This window comes from Corvus moneduloides, chromosome 6, assembly GCF_009650955.1.
Source record: "Corvus moneduloides isolate bCorMon1 chromosome 6, bCorMon1.pri, whole genome shotgun sequence".
Lineage (NCBI taxonomy): Eukaryota > Metazoa > Chordata > Aves > Passeriformes > Corvidae > Corvus > Corvus moneduloides.
The window spans coordinates 11,736,185-11,758,676 of NC_045481.1; the positions used below are offsets into that span (position 1 = coordinate 11,736,185).

General features: G+C 40.6%; 1 protein-coding gene across 6 annotated transcripts in view; it reads left to right on the forward strand.

Annotated features, from left to right (window-relative positions):
• Positions 1 to 21,728, forward strand: part of BEGAIN (brain enriched guanylate kinase associated) — a 158,797-nt gene extending 137,069 nt beyond the window's left edge. For all 6 annotated transcript variants that reach the window (XM_032112835.1, XM_032112836.1, XM_032112837.1 and 3 more), the window contains 3 exons: positions 12,566 to 12,673; positions 16,314 to 16,397; positions 19,621 to 21,728. In XM_032112835.1, the coding sequence (XP_031968726.1) occupies positions 12,566 to 12,673; positions 16,314 to 16,397; positions 19,621 to 20,994 (1,566 nt within the window). In that variant the 3' untranslated portion in view covers positions 20,995 to 21,728. The remainder of the gene's footprint in view (positions 1 to 12,565; positions 12,674 to 16,313; positions 16,398 to 19,620) is intronic.
• Positions 21,729 to 22,492: the final 764 nt, after the last annotated feature.

Below are 22,492 nucleotides of genomic sequence, written 5' to 3' on the forward strand. Positions count from 1 at the left end.
TAAACCACTATTTCTTTTGCAAAGGCAATTGAGTAGATCTATCTGGATAGTAAGACTTGAAAAGTACCACTTCATATGATTGTGATTACTAAATAAACATGATACAGTATTAAAAGCAGTTAGCAGAAGGGTTGCAGTAAAAGTCACTTCAAAAAGTACCAGGTGCTGTGGTATTTCCATTTAAAAGAGTCTGTTCAGAGGGCTGGATCAGGACAGCTCAGTGATTGGTACGGGTCTCAGCACAAACCAATGTCTTCAACAGTGTCCCAGAAGTAAACACAAAATTATTGCTGATAAAATGAGATAAAAAGGATTAGCAATGTTGTTAAATGTTGATAAGCAAATTAATTCAAATGACCAGTGCCTTTCATAAGATGTTCCCATTCAGTCAAAATATGTTTTTCCACAGAGATTTAAAAGCATAAAATCTATGAGGGTCCTTTGCAGACCCTATTGCAACAAATGGGAAGGAAGAAGTAAGCGGAATGGGTTGTGCTCTGGAAAGGAGGGACTCAGGAAACATAACTGATTCTGAAAGTCAGACTGGTTGAACAACCCCACATGAGCCCCCAGCATCAAGCCATGACAAAAATGACAAAAGCAGTATTTGTATAACCATGAGAAAAGTGAATAGAGCAGAATGATAATTTTGCCACAGTTTCAGACAAAAGAAAATCCAGTTTGAAGACAGTGGCTCAAGTTCTGATATTGAAAATATTTTAGAGGGTTTGTAAAATCATTCAAGTTGCCTGAGAATTGGAAAGACTGAAAAGTGAAGAAGCTGCCTCAGCAAGAGACTCAGGCAGCTCACAAGTTTAGTGCAGAGAAGAAAGACAACTTACTCATACAAATGTCTTCACAGAGAGAAAATGCTAAATATCAGACAGGTTTTTAATCAGGCAAAACAAGAGCTACACTCAGGATCCAGACCTGTTCAAAGGGTGAAAGCTGTTTGCACATTCAGAGGCACAGAGCTCCTGGTATCCAGGGAAATAGCATATACTTCATTCCTTGAAGTTTTCCCATTGAACAGGTCATTACAATCAACTTACTGAAAGTCTGTCTCAGCTAGATTCACATTAGTTGCAAAATCTCTTCATGCTGCTCTTCCCTGGGGACACTTACAGACCCAGAAAAGCAAGTTTCCCATGAATTACAAGATTTATGTCTTGGGAGATATGGATTCAGTCCTTGCCTCTGCCAAACATCATTTATGAGTCATTGAGCTAGTTACTCAAAGTAAGCTTCGTTTTACCTACTTTTAGATATCTACATGCTAGATGTCTATTTAGCATGTGTATGTCTGAAGTGTTTTTACTCAGCATCATTATCAGTCAGTGGAGAGAAGCAGGCACCATTGGAGAGCTACTTCTCCAAAAATAAATCACCATACAATGAAGAATTTCATGCTTTGAAGAAATCTCTATGCTGATTGAAGGAAGGCAGGAAGGTGGCTGGCTTAAAAGTGGACAATGACACCCCTGACATATAAATAAGGGAGGGTTTGCTTTAGCCTCTTCTCAAGAGGATATTAATATTTCTAAGCTGCAGTGAAAATAATACCTTAGAGACTTAATATTATTAGGAAGTATATGAATAGCTATAATAAATGGAATTAAGAAATCACAGTGTTCAAATTTTTGCCAGGCTGCAGGGCAAAAGAAAACTGCATCTTGGGGTAGCATTGGAAAATATTTAAACTGTGAGCCAGATTTTCTGAATGCCATGGAGAAATACTGAGGCTATTGAATCCATGAACACTTTTCTTAATGGCAAAAATGGTTAAAAATATCTCTTTCCCAAAAAAAAGGGCTTTTCAGTTTTGAAGGGTTATTTTTGATCAGCCTGGCTTTCAGGATGGCCACAGAGTCGTGCCAGCACAGCTGATGGGGCCATGAACTGTTGTGGGGCAGCAAATTCACGACTGAAAAAAAAAAGGATTGTGGAGTTACAGTATAACTCAGGACAGTTAAGGAGGCAAATGAAGTTACAGCAAAGCTCTGAAATGGCACAGAGGAGAGCAGTGCTGATTCAAGACAGTTGATCTTATGACATGGGACAAAGGTTGTGACATTTCTCTTGATCAAAAGGTAGAGTCTCTTCCATCTACACAAACTCTGGAGGCAACAGGTAAAATGACCATCCTGAATAGCAACACAAGAAACACACAGCAGTGAGTTCCCTATCTGCTTGTCCATAAAAATATATCCATCTTTAATTTTCCTTGGATTTGATCCCAGCAGTCAGATGGCAAGGAAGTGTTGCACTTCCCTTATAGTAAAACTCAATCAGTTACACCAAGCAAACCATTGCAGCTTTTCCTTATGCCAGAAGAGTTTACTCCTCAAGCACTGGGGAGCAGAAACAGTGTCCTCATTGTGGGGATCAAATGTGGCTCTATCCAGCAAAGCCTCCCGTGACCACAACCTGCAGCAGACACCACTCCAGCTCTCCAGCACAGTCCCACCTGTCCCTCCCTGCAGGGTTCCTCAGCAATTCCAAAGAGTCACAAATAAATTCATATGAAAAAGAACTACAACAACAACCCCCCCAAGCTGTATTAGGAGACAAAGACTTGAGTAACCTACTAGCAGGGTTGGAAGCAAAATTCTGTCTTTTTTCAAGCAATTTGCATAATGGCTCTTGTTGGGGAAGATGAAACAGGAAATATGATTGCCTGACAAAAGATTTTGGGAATATGAAAACTACAGGCGACATCGAAATGAAAGCCACTTTTGAAATACCAAATCTTAGTTACTGAACAACTGGAAAACAATGGTATGGCCAACTGAAGGTAATCCCCTCTTGATGGAACAATACCCTCTGCTTGCAAGCAGGTCCAAGGGTCAGAGCAGACCCTACTAGCTCAGCAGAAGGGGTCCAAAGAGTAGTTTTTAGAAGTTAAGATGTAACACTCTATGGTAATATAAGAACTCTTATAGGCTGTATGTAAATGCTATAGGATTTGTATCTTGTATTAGATTGGTTAGTGACAATTAGAATATTCAGTACAGAAGATGATTTATTGTTATTGTAACAGGACTCACGATTCCATCCTATTCTCATCACTTCTTCTTCACTCTCATTCTTCTCGCTCTCTCTCTCTCTTACTCGCTTACTCTCTTGCTCTCTTGGGCCTGCTCAGAGCTGCCAGCTGCAGCTCTAAGCAGTGCCCCTGTACCCACGCCCTTTGCAATAAACCGCATGTTCCAAGATCTGACTATAGAGATCTCTCGTCTCCGTCAGTCCCGTCCGAATCACCCCCGCTGTCCTACAGGCTCTTTCCTTTTTTATACTTTTTTTTTTTTTGTAGTCATTATATTTGGTTATGGCAGTTTGAATTGGGATGCTACCAAAAAGACACTATTTAGCAGGGTATGAGGGGCTGGATATTTGAACAGAGTATTTTGTTTTAATGAATTTCCACTGCTTTGCCTTGAAAAGAGCTTATATGGATTTTCTCAAAATGTTCTCAAGGATCTGGTGTTGATTGGGGTGTGGGTTAAACACCAAACCTTAAATATCTTTACCCAACATGAGGTTTTACAAAGTAAATATCAGAGATATATTTTAATAAAAAATGGAGAGGCTAATTCACACATGAAAAGACACAAGTAAATTATGTTTATTCCCTGTACTACACTTACAATTTTTCAGCCAGCTCACCAAATCTTCCCAAACAATACCCCAGCTGATGTTTCAATGTATATTAACAGATATGAGAGATCAGGGGAACAGAATCATAGAGACATGCACACATTGGACATGGACATGTTTAGAAAGATCCAAATTCCACAAGAGGAAGAGCCCAAGATGTGGAAAAGTTGAGGAGACGGAAGCCTAAGTATAACAATAATGCAGCAATAATCCTAATCAGCAGATTTGCCATTGTGACAAGCTCTGTGGGCAGGCCAGAGCTGCTGGGCTGGCTCTGGGCTGTTCAGGGTCCACAAGCAGGCTTGGGCACAAATCCTGCTCATCACAGGTTTTCAGTGCAAGAACGGCTTCTGTGCACTCAAGTGCACTCTGAACCCAGAGATGAAAAGTCAGCCTTGCCACAGGGACTGTGATATATAAGAGAAACTTTTGTGAGAGGGAAGTACTTTAGCTCCGAGAGACCATTTAGATAAACCATTCTTTTAGTCACAGGGGGAAAAGAAGAGACTTTAAGTTTTCTTCTGAACAACTAATTATTAAAAGAAAGGGTCAAAAGGTGACAGGAAATGTGAATTTCAAAATTCTTAGAGCTGAACAAATTATTAAAGAGCAAAGTACTGTAAATAATCTAGCCTTTACTTTTTTTATTTGGCTGGGAAATTGTCCTTGTTTAGGTAGTCAGGTCTAATTAGAATTCACTTGCATATTGAAGTAATCTGCAATGTATATGAATGAATTTAATATTCCAAAGTTCAGAATGCCACATTTTTCTTCCTAGACCATTTTACTTCTTTACTCAGAGAAATTAATGCTACCTCCTCTTTCTAGACTATCTAAGTAGTTAATTTAAGCAATATCCAGTCTCCAGTAATTTCTCCATTTCCACAGAGGAGCCTTTGTGGCTGGAAAGTTTGAGTGTCAGGCAATCAGTCCTTAGAGTGACAGCTTCAAGCTACAAGGCTGGTGAGCCTACCTTATGTGGCCTGCAGCAGTGGAACGTCTCCTTTTCTACCCAGTCACACAATTTCTTTTTCTTTTTGCAAGATGTTTTGCTCCTTACCACTAGCTCAGCAGAAGACTCCATTCCTTTCATTTCACTATGACCATGTAATTGTTTTAAATATTTTGCTGAGCTCCTAGGAGGAGTGAAAAAGATAAAAAAAAAAAAAAATAATTAAGCTATGGGCAAGGACAGAAAATCCAGTCTCTTCCTGAGCCAACCCAAGGGTCATACATCTGTCACTTCCTTTTATCCCATGTGTTCATCATAAGAAAGGCCTGTCACATTGGAACAATGTTCTTGCCACTATTTCTTTATGTGGAAGAACTCCACATGACTTAGATTTTGCAGTAGGTAAAGCCTTAGGCAAAAGACACATCAACAACATATTTACTCTGACCTGCCCAGAAAAATGGGTATTTTCAAATCCTTAGTGCCATACGTTTGTCTCTGAAGAATGCAGCCTTGCCTGCAGCCTTGGCAGCTTGGCAACATAAAATCACTTTAAAATACAATCTAATATTCCGTAGGATAAATATAATGAATTAGTCATTGCTCCTTACCATAAAGTAGCAGCACTCCTGAAAGCCAGGCTCTATTAGCATTTTGAAGAAGTATTGAGACAAGGATGGGTGTCCTGGGGATTACTGCAATGGGAAGCAAAGATGAGACAGTGGTAGATGATGAAGTGCAATCAGGATGCTGCCACAGCCTCTGCATACATCCCTACACATTCCTGCAGTTTTGTTTGTAACTTGATGAAGAATTACCTCATAAATCTGCTAAACATTTGGCTCTTTTCCTCTTTTGCTTGTAAAGATGCACATTCTTAAATAGACTTGTGGGTTCAGTGAATCTGTAAGTGAACATCTCCTTTGGATACTCATTTTGCTCTTAAACCAAAACAAGATTGTTATGCACAGAAGTGAAACTAAAAATTTAATGTGTATTAAATGTTGCTTTCATGCCGCAACGATCAGCACCAAATCCTGCACCCCAAGGATCATGTTGTGAACTGGTATCAGTTGATACAGTTTCACTATTCATTGAAAAGTCTTTCATTATATTTGCTCTTCTGATCTTGTCAGTTCACTGTTTTTATTACAGTTTCTTCCTGTGCGTGCAAGTGAGTGTGAGTAGGGATATCCACTGCTCTTCGCTGTCAGGTAAACTCACACAGAGCATCCATAAACAGGCACAAAGATAAACAAGTCATCTGTCATGAAAACATGAAGATCTGCAGAGCAGAAGTTAACATGCTTAAAATCAGGGATTACTGCAGAGAATATCCAGTAATTCCTGCAAATCTATCCTTTGCTTCTTTATGAGCCAATTGATAAAACAAATTATGCATATGATCTGCAAATAGAACAGCTGTTAACTTTCAGAGTTACAGGTGGAAAAAAGGTTTTATTTCCACCACATTTCTCATTCTTGTTTTCTTTACCTTGTTGGCTATAACCCTGGCCTAGCCATGCCCACCACCACATATGTTTCTATTAAAGACTCTGCTTGCAATCTAAGATGTCACCTTACTGTGAACACTGGCCTTGCTCAGCTGAGACCGTGACACACTTGGATGAGAAGAAAAAGTGCACATTAGCTTGAACTAATCCACAATAGTAACCCTCTGCAACAGCGAGAAGTATCCACACCTGGTGGGAGAGACCATTGCATAATCTCCCAATCTTCAATTTCACAAAGAATGGCTGTTTTTATTAATTGCTCACCAGGACACGAGATATGTACTGACAGATGCTATAAAACAAATTCATCCTCACTCATCACTGAAGTGCTGTCATTGAACTATCACTGAGAATGCACAGGGCATCTGGGGGCCCTTTCTTTGTGACAGATAACACACTCACATCCTCCATGATTGCTGTAATTATCAGTAATACTAGATGTGGCATCACTGACTCCAGAAGGCATACATTCACATGCACCAGTCAAATAGGGAGTCTGTTTGGAGTCTTGATGGAATACCAGGGAAAAACATAAGTGAACTTGTAACCATATTCCAGCATCCTTGTTCTCGATTTTATTAGGACCTAAAGATGTCTTAATTATATATTAAATCATCTCTGCATAACAATAAAAGCATTTGCTTATATGCAAATATCAGGATTTGCTAATAACAGAAATTTAAATTGTCATTTCATAACAACGCCACTTACCACAGCAGTCCAGTGAGATGTGGCAGCCATACATTGCTACAGTACTCACAAGAGGACAGCATGGTTGAGGTTGGAAGGGACATCTCGGCATTATCTTCTTCAAACTCCCTGATCAAGCACCTACAGCAGGTCATCAAGGACCATGTCCAGGCAGTTTTTTAATATCTCCAGGGATGGAAACTCTACACTATTGCTGGGCAACCTTTTTCAGTGCTCAGTCACCCTCAACAGTTAAAGAGTTTTCTATGTTCAGATGGCACTGCTTGAGTTTCATGTGTTGTGCCACTGGTATTGTGCCTGTTGCTTCTTGTCCTGTCACTGGGCACCTCTGAAGGGGGCCTGGATCTGTCCTCTTTGCACCCTCCCTTCAGATATTTTTCCACATTTGATGAGATCCCACTCAAGCTGTATTTTCTCCAGGCTAAACAGTCCCTGCTCTCTCAGTCTTTCCTCAGAACAGAGATGCTCCAATCCCTTAATCATCTTCCTGGCCGTTTCTTAGACTCTCTCCAGCACGTCCATATCCACCTGTACTGAGCCTGAACAGGACACAGCACTCTGGGTGTGGCCACAGCAGTGCTGAAGGGAAGAATCGTGCTGGCAGCACTTTGCCTAATGCAGCCCAGGGTTACCTTTGGCCTTCTTTGCAGAGAGGAGACACACTGGTGGCTTGTGTTCAACTTGGATCCCAGCAGGACCTCCTGATCCTTTTCTGAAAAGCTTCAATGTGTGCTGGGTGGCCCCAAGCATACATTGGTGCAAGGAGTTGTTCCTCCCCAGGTGCAGGATCTTGCACCTATCCTTCTTGAAATCCATGAAGTTCCTCTCAGCCCATTTCTCCAGCCTATGAGGTCTCTGGGGAGTGCAGCACCACACTCTGCTGTACCCAACCACATCCTCCCAGTTTGTCATCATCAACTGCTCAGTTTTGTCCTTCATGATTTCAATGAGGTTATAAAATATCACCATAAAATACACAGACTTTGGTTAGAAACTATATCACCACAGCACTTGTTTGCTGACTACAATCCGTGGAACAGTAAACCCCCTGCATTTTCTTAGCAGATACCTTAAAGCATAAGCAGTGAAAGATTGTGACTACTGTTCTAGGAGAAAAGTACTGAGTTAACAGTGTTACACTGGCCCACAAAGTTGGGGAATTTCTCCTGTCAGTGTTGTGTTCCCCCTGGACAAGAAGAGGAATAAAGAAAAAAGGGAACAAAGTTCTGCCTGTATTCCTCATCCAAAAACATTGTAGTACACCTCTGGCAAGGCGTTCAGGATGGGATACCAGTATCATTCTGGTGGTATTTGTAACAGAAAAAGTCTCTCTCTCTCTCTTTCTGTCAGTCATTTGGGCATTACTTATTAAGAAGTATTTCCAAAGGAATACTGCTGGCCACTAATACCTTGCTGGTCAGTACTACCATTACATTATTGTCACTGTAGCATCGAAATTGCATCCACAGAAATGTTCCTTACAGGAACATCAAGAACAGATTTACTTTGCCATGTTTGAAAAGTCTGACATTTCCACAGACCAGTACTTCCCGTTTGCAAATTTGAGGCTGCTTTCCAAAGGTCTGTACACATCAGAGCTCCCACAGGACAGCAGAGACGACAGGAACCAGCCAAGCCCTGACTAATAGGCTGACACTACTCTATGGTAGGACACCCTCCAGCTGCGGGAAAGCAATGAAGGGAGACTGAACATTACGAGAGAGAGAGAGAGAGAACTTTTAGCCTGCCCATTTCTGCTGGAGGACTAGAGTAGGAACCTTTGTGGATCCACTAATATGCAAGATAAGCAGATCTTTTCATCCAGCTTTTGTTACTTTTAAAAATGCACTTATCTATTAATTATTTCATGTTGAATCAACCTACCAAAATGCTTTTCACCCCACTTACATCACAGATTTCAAATGTAGGGACACGATGGCACCAAACACTTCTGAAAGCATCAACTTATACTTTTATGGATTTGTAAATATCTGAGCGATGTTTTCACCATGATAGATATAAATTATAAAAATGGCCCCAAGGTTCCAGACAGAGAATGTATATTTTATTATATCATTTGGTTCCTTTGTGAAGAACAGATATGCAATTCCTTCCTCAGATCTGATGAGGAAGCACTGAGCTCATGCTAAATCCAGGATAGGAGCAAGGTGCCCTCAAAATCGGTGCTGTGATTGCTGGAGTCACCCAGCAGTACCAATTTGGTCTGACTCAGATGTGGGCACATGATTGTAGTTCTCTTGTGTTAGTCAGACACTACAGAGCTGTATTCTTGTGTGCTGACTCTGTGGCAAGGGATGAGGGAGGCAGAAGATGCACAGAGCTGACTCAACAAAGATTTCTAGACAAGGACCCACCAGGCGCTCAGCCCGCTGCCGTCTATAGCTCTGGCATTTTGGAGTGGACTTCAGGAGCCCTCAGCCCAGCTGCAAGCTATTGGCATATCAATAACACCATTGATTTAATTCACTACTGGGTTTTGAGAGACAGGGTATTAGCACCTGCAGAGCAGAAAGCAGTGCCAAAAGGAGGGAGGAGGGGTCACCAGCCTTATGGAAGAGTAGGAGGACCAACCTTCTATAAGCTACCAAAAATAGAGGGATCTGCCAAAAGAGGTTACAAGTAAAATAAACACTTATATTTGTAACTCGTGATCACAGCATTGATATTATTATTCCCATCCTCCTTTCATACCTCTCTGACAATTTGATGCTGAATATATGATTGTTTGACTGCAACTGGAGAGCTCAAAGTTGCAGTCCCCTGTGACCAACAATCCTTCTAATGCAGTGATCCAGCACTACCACACTGTCTCTTCCAGCTATGCTGTACTCCCACAGCTGGAGTCAGGATTAAGCCTTTGTCCTCTTGTTGCCACCACTGCACCACAATAATGTCTGTCTGAAGCTCTGAACTTCCAGAGATGAACACACAGTGTGTGGCCAACACGCCAAAGGATTTCAGTGTCCTGCCCGCCCTTAGGCTACCTCATTTTGCTGCGTTGAAACAGACTCCTTGCTCATGTCAACAACACTGATTTCAAGAGAAAGATGTGAAATAATAATGGTGGAGAAGACTGGGACTGGCCTTTCCTTCTTACTCTTCCGCAGCACTACCGAGATGTTTATTACTTTGGTGTCTACCTGCTAACCTGTATATTATAAATTTGAACTGAGGCGAGTTTTACAGTTCAAAAATACAGAATATCTTTTAAAGTCACTCTTGAGCAGGTACAAAGTCTGGGAAACATCATCCAAATGTTATCATAAATGAAATAAAGTGAAATCATAATTCAGCAAGATTCAGCCTTACTCAAATGCAGTGGAAAGTAGTGCTTCCAATGCCTGAATCTGCTGCCCTTTTATTAGTTTCTCTCCTGAAAACTGTAAATCCTTGATCAGATATTCTCTCCTGAACTGCAAAATAGAATGACTGAAGTTCAATTTGGCTAGGCAAGAGCAACAGTAACTGAGATCAGAGAGATTTAGAGCAGCAGAGTTCTACAAATCAGCTGTCCTGGCATGACAACTTGTCATAAAAGGACTGATAAAATCTTCCATATGAATGGTTATTTGGAAGATTAAGTCTGTGGACATGGATCCTTCAAAAGCATGAAATTACTTAGAAAATTGAGGGGACACTTTTTTTGTGGGTACTTAGGTAGTCCCTTTTCTACCCCATTACACAGCTAAATACCTCTGGAAATGTAATCTTCAGTCACAGTCTCAAAGGAGACAGATTTTTAGAGGTGCACAGATGGCCAGGAGGTTTACAAAGTGCCTAGTTGTTTAGTTCACTATAAAATCAATGAGAGTTAAGGGTCTCATATAAAACCATGTCGATCTGCCTAATTAAAAAAAACATCCCTGTGTCTGGTTAAAATCAGTAAGGTTGGAGCCTTGCAAGCTCTCAAAGCTGCACTTTGGCCTTCCATGAGGTAGTCCCAAGGCAGGAGTGCCTGATCAATGGGAACGAGGAGGGGAGAGGTGTCAAGCCTGAACCAGCCTCCAGACACAGCTGAGCTGTCAGGACAGAGGGCTGGCAACAGCAGGGAATAGACAGTCCATAGAAAAACTGACATTAAAATAGGCCAGTCCAGACCTTCACAGAGACACTTCAATCATATCTGCACAGTTTAAAGCAAGCTGTGGGTTTGCTTAGACCATTCGAGAAGGTGTTTTTCTTTAAATAGCAGCTTAGGAGGAGAGCTGCCACTTCCAATTTAATCACCCTCCTTTAATACAGGCCAGTGCTTTGCAGCTGGATAATTAACCTTGATATTCGTTGGGACTTCAAAACACCCAACTTCCCATTGCTGTCAATTAGCTGACGATGCCAAGCATGTGTTGATAGAAGACTTTTTGTGACCCTGGCAATATGGCATTTGGGAAATTTCAGTCCTTCACAACTAGTTTAGAATGGGAAGTGACATTCACAGAATCACAGAATGGTTGAGGTTGGAAGGGACCACTGGAGGTCATCTAGTCCAATCTCCCTCCTCAGATAGGGTCCTCTGAAGCACTTTACCCAGAATTGTGTCCAGGGAGATTTTCAGTATCTCCAGGGAAGGAGACTCCTCAGCTTCTATGGGCACCCTGCTGCAGTGCTCAGCCACCCTCACAGTACAGAATTCCTTCCTCATATTCACGTGAACTTCCCATGTTCCAGTTTCCACCTGTTGCCTCTTGTCCTGCTGCTCAGCACCACTGAGATTTATGAATTATGAATTTTGGATTGAGTTCACTGAACAAAACAGATGTACATTAGGGTTCACCCTACTTTCTGCTCTTATGGCATCGTAACTTTCTAAAAGACCCTCAAGATAATTTTCAACCTTCTTGTTGCAGCTCTGAGTGCACAGAAGATGCCTTGATCTCAGGGCATTCAGAAGGTTCCATACTTTTTAATGCCAATGCAAGGCTGGAGGCAGGGTTATAAATGACTGGCACACAATGATTTTTGATATAAGAGGCAATAAAATAAACACTGCATATCAAAATGAGACAAAATATGGGAAGGGCCAGTGACATTTCATTCTTTCCACTGATTTCTTTGCATTTTTAATAAAGAGTTACAGCACACTGGTAACAAGTTTAAATTAGGGGGAGAAAGAAATTTGAATCAGACTGTTTTCCTGATATGCCACAGTGGGTTGTGTTCTGCTAATGAGTGTTAACACTGCAATCAGGTAAACATTCACCTTGAGAAATGAACAGCCTTAATCAGAGCTTTTAAATCAGCCAGAACAGTCAACAGCTAAAATGATATTGGCTCAAACACAACTGCTTTTCTTTTTAAATATTGTTCTTCCTTCCTTATGAGAATGGGAAATAATAGCATAAGTGGAACATTCTTGTAGCAAAAGAGCAGCTCCAGTCCCTTCTGTGTTAGAAACCCTGTCCTGTGACTAAGAAGGATGTATTGATTGAGGCTCAATACAACATTTTTGCACTGGCTAACTTAAAGTCTTTTGTGAAGGTTCCTAATGGCAGCTCAATCTGACCTCCATATTTCTAAAGGACTTTGCTGCATCTGCTGAGTACAAATAGCAAAATAATGGAGAAAACCAATAGGGGGGGGTGGAGGAGAAAGAAAAAAGAAATATTGGTCTGTTGTGCTTTTCTCTGGATTTGAGAATGACATCAGTCTGTGGGCCTTTATCTGAAATATTCTGACAGTAGAAAAAACACTAACTACTCCATTGTCTACACAGGGTCAGCACTATGAAGAGGAAAAACGGGCTTTGAGCCATGAAATAATTGCACTCAATAATCACTTAATAGAAGCCAAGGTGACGATAGATAAGTTGTCAGAAGACAATGTAAGTATTTAAATGTGCAACTGTATTATTTTTGATATTATATTCAGAAAAAAATTAGGTCTTGCACTTCCCATGAAATTATAGAATAATTTTTTATGTTTGTATAAAATATAACTTGTCACCTCAACAGTTAAAATTTATGTATGTTTGTTCCCATCATTTCGTAAATCTGGCTCTCCTTATCCTATGAGGTGAGACTTTTCACTGATATTTTTTTCTTTATGTCTAGCCTGAAACTGATGAAAAAATATTCTAAGAGATGGCAATATTCCCACATTGATTTTGCCATCAGTACAGCAAACTGGTGCAAGCACATGGTCAGAGCTTTTGCAGGGTCACGTGTGGAGTGAGGACTCATCAGAAGGATTTTAGGCACAGTGTAGACCCCAACATTTCCTGCAATTCTTTGTTCTTTCAGTCTTTGCTCTCCAAAAGGCCCAGCACAAGGGAGCTCTGCTAGCAGAAGGTAGGATTGACCCAGCCTGGTCACTCAGATCACTCCTGCAGGGAGCAGGAGACGGGCTTTCCCCAGCAGTTGTTAATGTGTAACAATTTACCTGTCTCTGTGTGGGACAAAACAGGGAACATCTCTGGTGATTGTCACCCTGCATCTCATTAAACACTGCTGCAAAATGGCATGAGTACTGCAGCTGGCAACAAGCTCATTAAATTCTTCCTGAGACAAATCTACAAAGACAGCAAAGAGAGGAATATTGCAGGCATTTAGTTCATTATTGTGCCATTCCTTCCACACTTAATAAAAAATTCATCTACAGAGGACATGTTTCTGTTAGTACTTATTTTTCAGCATCTTATATTCAATCTTCCCGAATTTCACATGAACTCCTAATCATAGCTGGGAGCATTTGATCCCATTAAAATGCCTGCCGATGTGAACTCTGTCTGTGCAAATTAACAGCTTTCCAACAGAAACAAAAAGTTCCCAATCTGACCCCTTACTTTTATAGAAGTTGAGTTGAAAGAAGAGTTACTTCACAACTCTACCAGCTGTAAGTAATGGAGTGTGGTAAATGTAATGGGCTACATTCAGGTTTTGGAAGCACAGGTATACCTCCAGACTAATTCAGCTGAAATCAGTGGAGTTATTTCTGCTTTAAAATACAGGTGGAAAAAAATTGCAGAACTCTCCCTTTAAGTGTGCATGCATTTACACTACTTCACGGAGTCAGGTTTGAACCCACATTTGAAGTGTTTTCAATATTCATAGTGATACTCTGAGCATTAGAATATGGTCCAGAGACCTCAAATAACAGTACCACTGCATCGGACTTGAAGTTGGGTCACAGAAAAAGTTCTGCCCTTGCAGGATTCAAGAAAATTGCATGAAGTTGAGTCAGGGGAGGTTTAGGTCGGATATCAGGAGAAGGTTCATTCCCCAGAGGGTGGTTGGGCACTGGAACAGGCTCCCCAGGAAGTGGTCATGGCCCCAAGCCTGACAGAGTTCAAGAAGCATCTGAACAATGCTCACAGGCACATGGTGTGACTCTTGATATCTTGGTCTTGGGGATTGTCCTGTGCAGGGCCATCGATGATCCTTGTGAGTCCCTTCCAACTCAGGATAACCTGTGATTTTGTGTAGTATTACTGATAAAAGTAAAGGTTACATTCCAAATTTTAAAATAAAGGACTATGAAGCAAACCACTAGTATTATACCTAAGTAGAGAAGCGATAAACTGAAGAATCCTACATGGGGAGAAAGTTTTTGTATTGGCAAGATCTCTTCCTTCAAATCTATTTCCTGTCACTCTTCTGACAGAAATGTAAAATGATGCTTTTGATACAAAAATATATTTCAAACTGTGGAAAACACTTCTGGCATTAGTTGCCAGTTATTGTTCTAGTTGCCACAGATATGGTTGGTTTCCATTTAGGCAGATATTAAAGGAGAGAAAGTCGGTCCAGTCACATGGCTCGGCCCAGCAGGTTGAGAACAAAGTGCATGTGGCACATGTAGCTCACATGTAATTTTTCTGTAGTAATTTTTAAAGCTGCTAAAAATAAAGTGTCAGAAATGCTTTTTGTACTCTCCATGACAACCGCTGCGCAGAAAGAGAGGCATACAGCTTTAGAAGAAAGGATTAGATTCTGGAGAGATATCATTTTTGTGTGCCTGGAAATGCCATATGGGACTCAGGGTACCTGTCTGTGCTATACTCTGTGCAGCAATATATTATGGGTTTAATGTGCATGCAACGTGTCAGAATCGCATGCACGTGCAACAGATTTTACTTCTAAATTGAATTCTTGGGTTCTTACATTTTCACGGATGAAAATAGTGTGTCCTGATATGAAATTTAAGACCCACATAAATGAGTATGCCTCCGCAATACATTTGAGGCAGAAGTGGCATGGATAAAATCTCACAAAGACACAGAAAAAAATCACAAAATAAAATTATCTAAAGGTCGTTGAATATGAAGATATATGAACTAATGTTCATAGGAAAATTATTCCCATCCCTCATAGACTTACAAGAACATCTTGCTGCATGTTATTACAAAATACCTTAAAATGGTATTTTAAAAGAGAGGAAATTTTCTTTTTCACAGAAAAATTTCTCTATCAGTTTTTAAGAGAATAAATGGAGCTATAAAAATCAGCATGCAATAAAATTATTAACACCAGAGAAAATCAAAATCATATCAATATTCTACAACATTTGTCTATAAACATATGCTAATTTTTACAGATTAACACAGGCCAGTGCCAATAGCACTTTTATGCTTTGTATATTTTGTTTCTTCCCACCTATAAAGTCAGCTTCTGTAGCCAGCTGTGGCTAGGGCAACTAGATAAGGAAAAGGAAAAACAACATACAACTCTTACCTTCAGGGACCCAGAGATACTGGTTGAAGGATACAGTTACGCAGTCATGTGTGCTAAATTAAATTTAGGTGAAGGGCAAATCTGTGTGCCGAATTTTCCCATTAAATAGGCTGTGGGAGCCATCCACTATGAAGATAGCATAAGAAGCTTGCTTAAATTCTCTCCTTTCCTGTGTGGAATTCTCATGGTAACTTCTTGCTCAGTGAAAATATTCTGCTCTGCAGCATCAAATATTTGCAGTGAGATTTAATATATTTCTATAGCTGCATTCTGCAAGACATTAAAGGGGCCAGGAACCAGCAAGAAAAATCAAAAGGAGAGAGTCTCCCTTTTTAAAAAAAGACATATTGTATATTTCTGCAGTGAATTTCTCCACAATCTCATAAGATTATTTTAGCACTTTCTAAAGCAGTATTTTAATGCTAGTCTGGATAATAATCAGCAAAAATTTTCTTTTTTGCTTTAAAGATCATGGTTTTTAACCTTCACAATACCATGCATGTTAACAGTATAAAATTCTGTTCTTAATGGTAAGCATCCATCTTCTGAAATGCAGATTACTGTTCTGTTGTAACAGGTTTCAAAAGTTTATTCTTAGTAATTTTATCAGCCTTCCCAGAGCAAAGGGGGAAATATCTCTGGGATGTGCAAGAAACACAGCATCTTAATTTGTTTAGAAGTTAAAGTATGCTCCAAATCTCCCCAAAGTGAATTTTCAAAAGATTGATCAGGCATGGGGAAATCCACAAGCACTTTGCAAACTTTAAAGAGGCTATTTTTTGTTTTTTCCAGGAGCTCTACAGGAAGGACTGCAATTTGGCTGCTCAGCTGCTCCAGTGCAGCAAGAACTACGACAGGGCACATAAACTTTCAGAGGTAATGTGACCAAGCCTCTTGAATATTCAAGGACATAAATATTGTATGGAAAGCAGGTTATTTTGCACGTATAAATTCCAGCATTTTTTTGCCCTTAAGGCTTTTATTCCTGCACACATCTTCCTTTAAGCTGCAGGAGGCCTTGTGCACCTGCTGGTGTTCTGTGCAGTCGAGGGAGCTGCTGACAAAATCACAGCCCATGGTGGAACTTAAAGGTACTCTCTTCCCCAAAACCTCTCCTATCCTGTAGAATGGGCCTGCACTGATTGCCTGTAAAACAAAGGTTTTAGCAACACTGAAGTGCTGTGAGCTCTAGAATGCAAAATGCTGGGCAGGAGCAGTGGGGTGAGAGCAGGGAAATGACAAGCTACAGGCGTCAGAGATCCTGATATAATCAATTTTCCTCCTGAAGCTATTTTCCAGTCCAGCTAGTTTCCAAACCTTAATTTTAAAATGGACTGACAGAATAAATATCTTTTTGTAAAGAAACCAGAGCACCGAATGATTGATTTCCAAGGTGTAAACTTTAATTAATAATCCTCGCTTCCAAGGAAACAAGGCTTGAGAGATAGGCTCCTTAAAGGGGAGGTAAATATTATTTTAGTGAACAAGACAGTCTTTAGGGATCCAGGCCCTTCACAAAGCAATAGCACCTTCCTCACATGTATTGCTTCAGTGAAGTTTACAGAGAATAGCTTTTCCTTCATCAATCCCATCAGGTCAACATTCCCCCAAATAGTCTCTCAGGCAATTCTGCAGTGGAATATTGCAAAATTAGATTTGGAATGTACAAACCGTTTATAAGTCAGTAGATGGTTTCAGAGCACTAAACAACCCTGTTAAATAAAGATGGAGCAAGATTCTTCTGTCAAACAGGCAATGATTTTCTGAACAGAGACAGAATTTCCAAATTAACCATTATCTTGGTCCTGTTATTTTTTTCCTGTTAACTGACTTCCCTTAGCAAATTGTATCCAGGAATTATCATTACATTACTCACACTTGAAAGCACCCTACCTGTTACAATTAGGACTTTAAAAGCACTTAGCTGTTCATTTACAGAGAAGTATCACAAATGTGAGCTCTCCCCACAATTTCCCAGACTGTCGTATACTCCGTTCAATAGGCAGTCTCCACTCATAAGTCCAAGTATTTATTAATTTAGCAAGTGTGAATGTGCTGTCACAGCCAATAAATTCCTTACAAATGCAAATATTGCCTGATAAACTATTGTATGTTATCCAGAAACCTAAACTCTAGTACAATATAGTAATGTGACAGCAGAATCATTTTAGTAATTCCAGTTTCCAGTGCAATGCCCAGAAAACAATGTTCTTTTTAACACATTTCATAATACTAATAACGTATATAAAATAGATCAAACAGTGGTGCTACAGGATACTGAAATAAGAGCTGTCCCATACAGCATTTTCACATTCAGTTAACTGTATTTTTTTTTCCTCATTTCTATGGCAATTTACACCAGGCCTATTTTACAACCTGTTTATTCAATCTTTGTTGCATCTGTACTTACTATGACTAATGTTACTGTCTGCCAGCAGACTGGCAATGTCATTTATTTCCAATGGAAGACATATGAGTTAATTAGCAACGTAATGATTAATCCAAAATATCCTGGAAGGTCTGTTGATTGAAAAAACACTCATACTACTACAAATAACAAGAATGCCATTTCACTACATGCCTTATTTTCAACACACTGAGGTTTGAGGATTAAACCAGCTTTAAAAATTTCCCAATGAAGCTAAAAGAGGAGATCCATATCTTATACAATGTGAGACCATGACAAGGTGCAGGCACCTTAAATTTCCTTTGCCAAAAATAAAGAGGAGGGGGGCAATTACAGTTATTTGTAGTGTTCTCTCCTCTAGAGGAACAAATTTAAGGAGGAAGTGAGATTGCTAAGGTCATAAGGTTAACCACTGATGATTTTGTGAAGAGGAATTTGATTTCTAGTTATAAAAAGAAAGTGCTGAGTAAATCAGAGTTCAGCCAAGCACTGAAGGGATAAATTCCCAAGTGGCATAAATCAACACAGATATTAAAGGAGCTATCACAATCACAAACTCAAAACTTATTCCAAACATGAATTCTTCTGATTTCCAGCAAGAAATACTGAGAAGCAACCTCTCTCATATTGCTGTCTGATCATTGATAGAGATCTGAAGTGAGCAAGGCAGATAAAATTTGACAGGAAAGCATGTTTGGTGATACCTGAGTAGGCATCCAAGGAGTGTCATCGCTCTCTCTCCTCTGGTCCACATGACAGAATTGCAGGTGAAACCACCATCCACAGCCCTGATCCTGACTTTCTAAAAAAACCCTATATGATTTCTGATGCATAAGAGACTTGTTGATTAACTCTGTCACAGGAATCACAATGTGAGTTCAGGTCTTAGTGCTTATTTCTATCAGCATGGAAGGACATGTTGAGGCTTATATGGATGGTTGATCTGACAAGCAGTGTCTGACCGAAGGGGCAAGGAAGCCAGCTTGATTTGCTTCTTCCCAGCACAGGTATAATCCTGTCACAGCAGCCAGTACCACTCTATAAGTGTCAGGCAGCTTTACTGCACCTTCAAAGAGCACTGTTTATCAAATGTGATGCTGGAGGGCGGGAGCCAGTTTGGCATGGGGTTGTAGGCAAGATGAGCTCAAGGAAAGGCAAAAGAAGAACAGAATAGATCTGATCTCTTCCTCCTCCTTCCTCACCCCCAGAGAGACCTCTGCACACCCACACTCCAACTGTAAATCACACCCAAGCACACAGTCTGGAAAGTGTTGCTGTAGGCTGTAATTCCCTACCTGCCTTTTTAAGATTGTTGTTTACTACATACTTTATTTACATCAGTAAAGTAAACCTGGAAGTGCTGGGTTAACGGCTGGACTCAATGAGCGTAGAGGCCTTTCCTGACCTGAGCGATTCTATGATCATTCCTACCCAACCTGAATTAATTTGGAAGGAAACATTTCAGCTTCACATGTTATCCATGAGGGAAAGCAGATGAAGATGTACAAATATTAAGTAAGCAAAGGTCATTTGATTACATTTATTTCCAGAAAGGCACAAAGATTGTGGCCATCACATTAGCCAAAGAACCATGCATAGTGAGCTATGTAATGTCATAAGCAACACTCATCTGACAGCTCTATTAACGTGTGCCCTTTTCTCCTTTCTCCTTGCCATCTCTTTATGTTGCAGTTGCCAACCGACTTTCAGGAAAGAGTCAGCATCCACCTGGAAAAACACGGCTGCAGCCTTTCTGTCCCCTTGTGCCACACTTCTTACACTGACACCATTCCCACTTGCGTCATTGCCAAAGTACTGGAAAAACCAGACCCCAACAGCTTGTCCTCACACTTGTCAAGCCCATCTACAAGGGATCTCAATTTTCAGGACTCCGCTGGAAAAGTCGGACAAAGACCCCAGTACAAGTCCGACATCTACTGCAGTGACACGGCCCTTTACTGCCCCGAGGAGAGGAGGAGGGAGAGGCGGCCAAGTGCAGACACGCAGGTGAAAGACGTGGGCTTCCTGCGGTCCCAAAACTCCACGGACAGCACTGTCGAAGAAGACGGTTTCCATTCCAGCTTCTCCCACGAAGCCTTCCCAGAGTACATTACCTCTCTGCCAACCTCCAGCTCCTACTCCAGCTTCAGCGTCACATCTGAGGAGAAGGAGAATGCCCAAGCCAACACTCTGACAGCCTCCCAGCAAGCGATCTACATGAGCAACCGAGACGAACTGTTTGAGAGGAAGTCACCCGCGGGTTACGAGCATCAGGGGAGCCCCAGGTTTGCCAAGCCCAAACCCGCACAGCACATGGAGCTCGCTGACGACAACGAGAACTCACCCACTTTTACCAGGACTCTGCCTCCATATGCAAATGAACCTTTTCATTTCTCAGCCATAACACCACAGCAGGCTTTAGCAAACCAGAAAATGAGGAACGAGTGCAGGAGCACCCACCTTTCAGAAGAAGACTTGCCAGGGCGATGGAGGCAGCTGAGTGTGGAGGACATTGGAGCGTACTCCTATAGGAACGCTGGCAGGCTGTCACCCTGCAGTTTCTCAGAGCAGTACTACAGCAGCCCCATCAAGAAGGGGGACAGTCGAACAAGCCCCATCTATGCTAGTTACAAAGCAGACAGCTGCTCAGAGGGAGACGACATCTGCCAAAGCAGACTTGTGGATTCTTGCTTCCTGAGAACAGACAGTGGCCTGAACATTGACATCAGCACAAGCTGTAAACAGGAAAAGTTGCCCACTTACAAAACAAAGGAATCAAGAGACCAAAAAAACGAAAGGATCACTGTCCAGTTATGCAGTAGCAAAAACATCGAAAATAGCCCAGTATTGAAAAGAGAATACGTTGATGTGAGCCCCAACAGCTCAGCAGAGTCCCTCAATCAGAGTTCAGTGGAGGCTTCAGAAATCCACCAGTCTTCCATGGATCAAGGAAGTCATTCAGGTATTCACAGCAAACAGCAGCAGTTTCAGCGGACTGGGAGCACTGGTCTGAGTCGGAAGGACAGCCTTACAAAAGCACAGCTATATGGAACCCTTCTGAACTAGGCATCTCCCCAGCTGGCAATAAGACAGCAAACAACAGGAAGGAAAGAGCATTTGATACTTCTAGTGAACAATAAGGTTCTAAGAAACAGGATTATTATAAAATATATATTCATAATGGTACTATATGTTTAAAACAAAATCTCTTCAAAAACGTTATACAGCACTTTTCACTTGACATCCTTTCCACATGGGAGACCGTCCCCTCCCCTCTTTTATAAACCTGAAATATTTTTATAAACAAAAATGTATTTATTAGACTATCCTAAGCTATTTGAGCAGAATTCTTTTCCCTTCAAGCAGGTTTCTTATTTATTTTTGTGCATGAGGCCATCTGTGCCTAAATTCTTGGAGGAAAAGGGTAAAATCATGATGGCAGTGACAAAAAAAAAATAAACCCACCTGATAAAATACCATAAAATGTCATGTGAAATCAAAACAAAAATAGTGAATTTGAAGAAGTATATTTTTTAAGAAGAATGGAATTGTATCTTAAGTTATTTCATACAAATGTATTTATGAGTGACTAATGTATGCACAAAGTGATACTAATATTTTGTTCTTTTAATCCACTGTGTTTCTGCTTTCCTATTTTTCCTTGTATACTACCTCAAAAGTAATTGAGGGTTTCTTTGTCACATTTTCTGTAGGCTTGCATTTATATTGTCTAAAATGCATGCAGTGTCATAATTAATACTGTATTTTGCATAACTTAATAAAAGACACCAGTGGATATATTTCAGGGTTGTTTTTCCCTTAATTCAATAGAACACAGAATTGCTCTGAGGGGCATCAGTCCAGCAAAAGTTGACTAAAGCTCGTGAACTGGATTGCTTTCTAAAGGAGTGTCTCTTTCTTTGTAAGCTCCAGAGAAATCTGGTTCATAGCGCATGGCCTCTGGGTGTGGGAGGGTGACTTCTCATCAGCCTGTTGAAAGTAAGAAAGGAAAAAAAATGTTTATCCAGTCTTGAGTTCACTAGAGGGTTCTGTATTTTCTGGAAAATTACTCAAAAACCAGTGATGTAAGTTCCTCCTCTATTACTTGCTTACTTGACACAATCTTTTATGTCTTTAGGGCTGATACATTCCACAGTTGCCCTTTCTTCATATGTACTTGGTATTTCTAACAGTGATTTTTGTAAAGCCTAAGGAAAGTCTGGCAGTCTGTAGCCTTTACCCCTGAGTCTGAGAAGATGTATTTTTACCTGTACTTTTGGCATTTCCTCCACTGACTTTTCTGTTTCTCACCATTTCACCATAATGGAGTGTACAACTGGGACAGGAGGAAAAGGAAGAGAGCAAAAGGAGAGGAGGAGAAAAACAAAAAGTAGAGAGATGAAATCCTGTGGATTTTCTTCCTGGCTTCAGTATTCCTGCTTGGTAAGAGGTAGAACACAGCAATAAATATTTAATAATTATTTTATGTCATGTTCATATATCCTATACTTAAAATACTGAATCTCGATAGCTCATGTATGGGGGAAGCCCTTGCTTAGTGCAA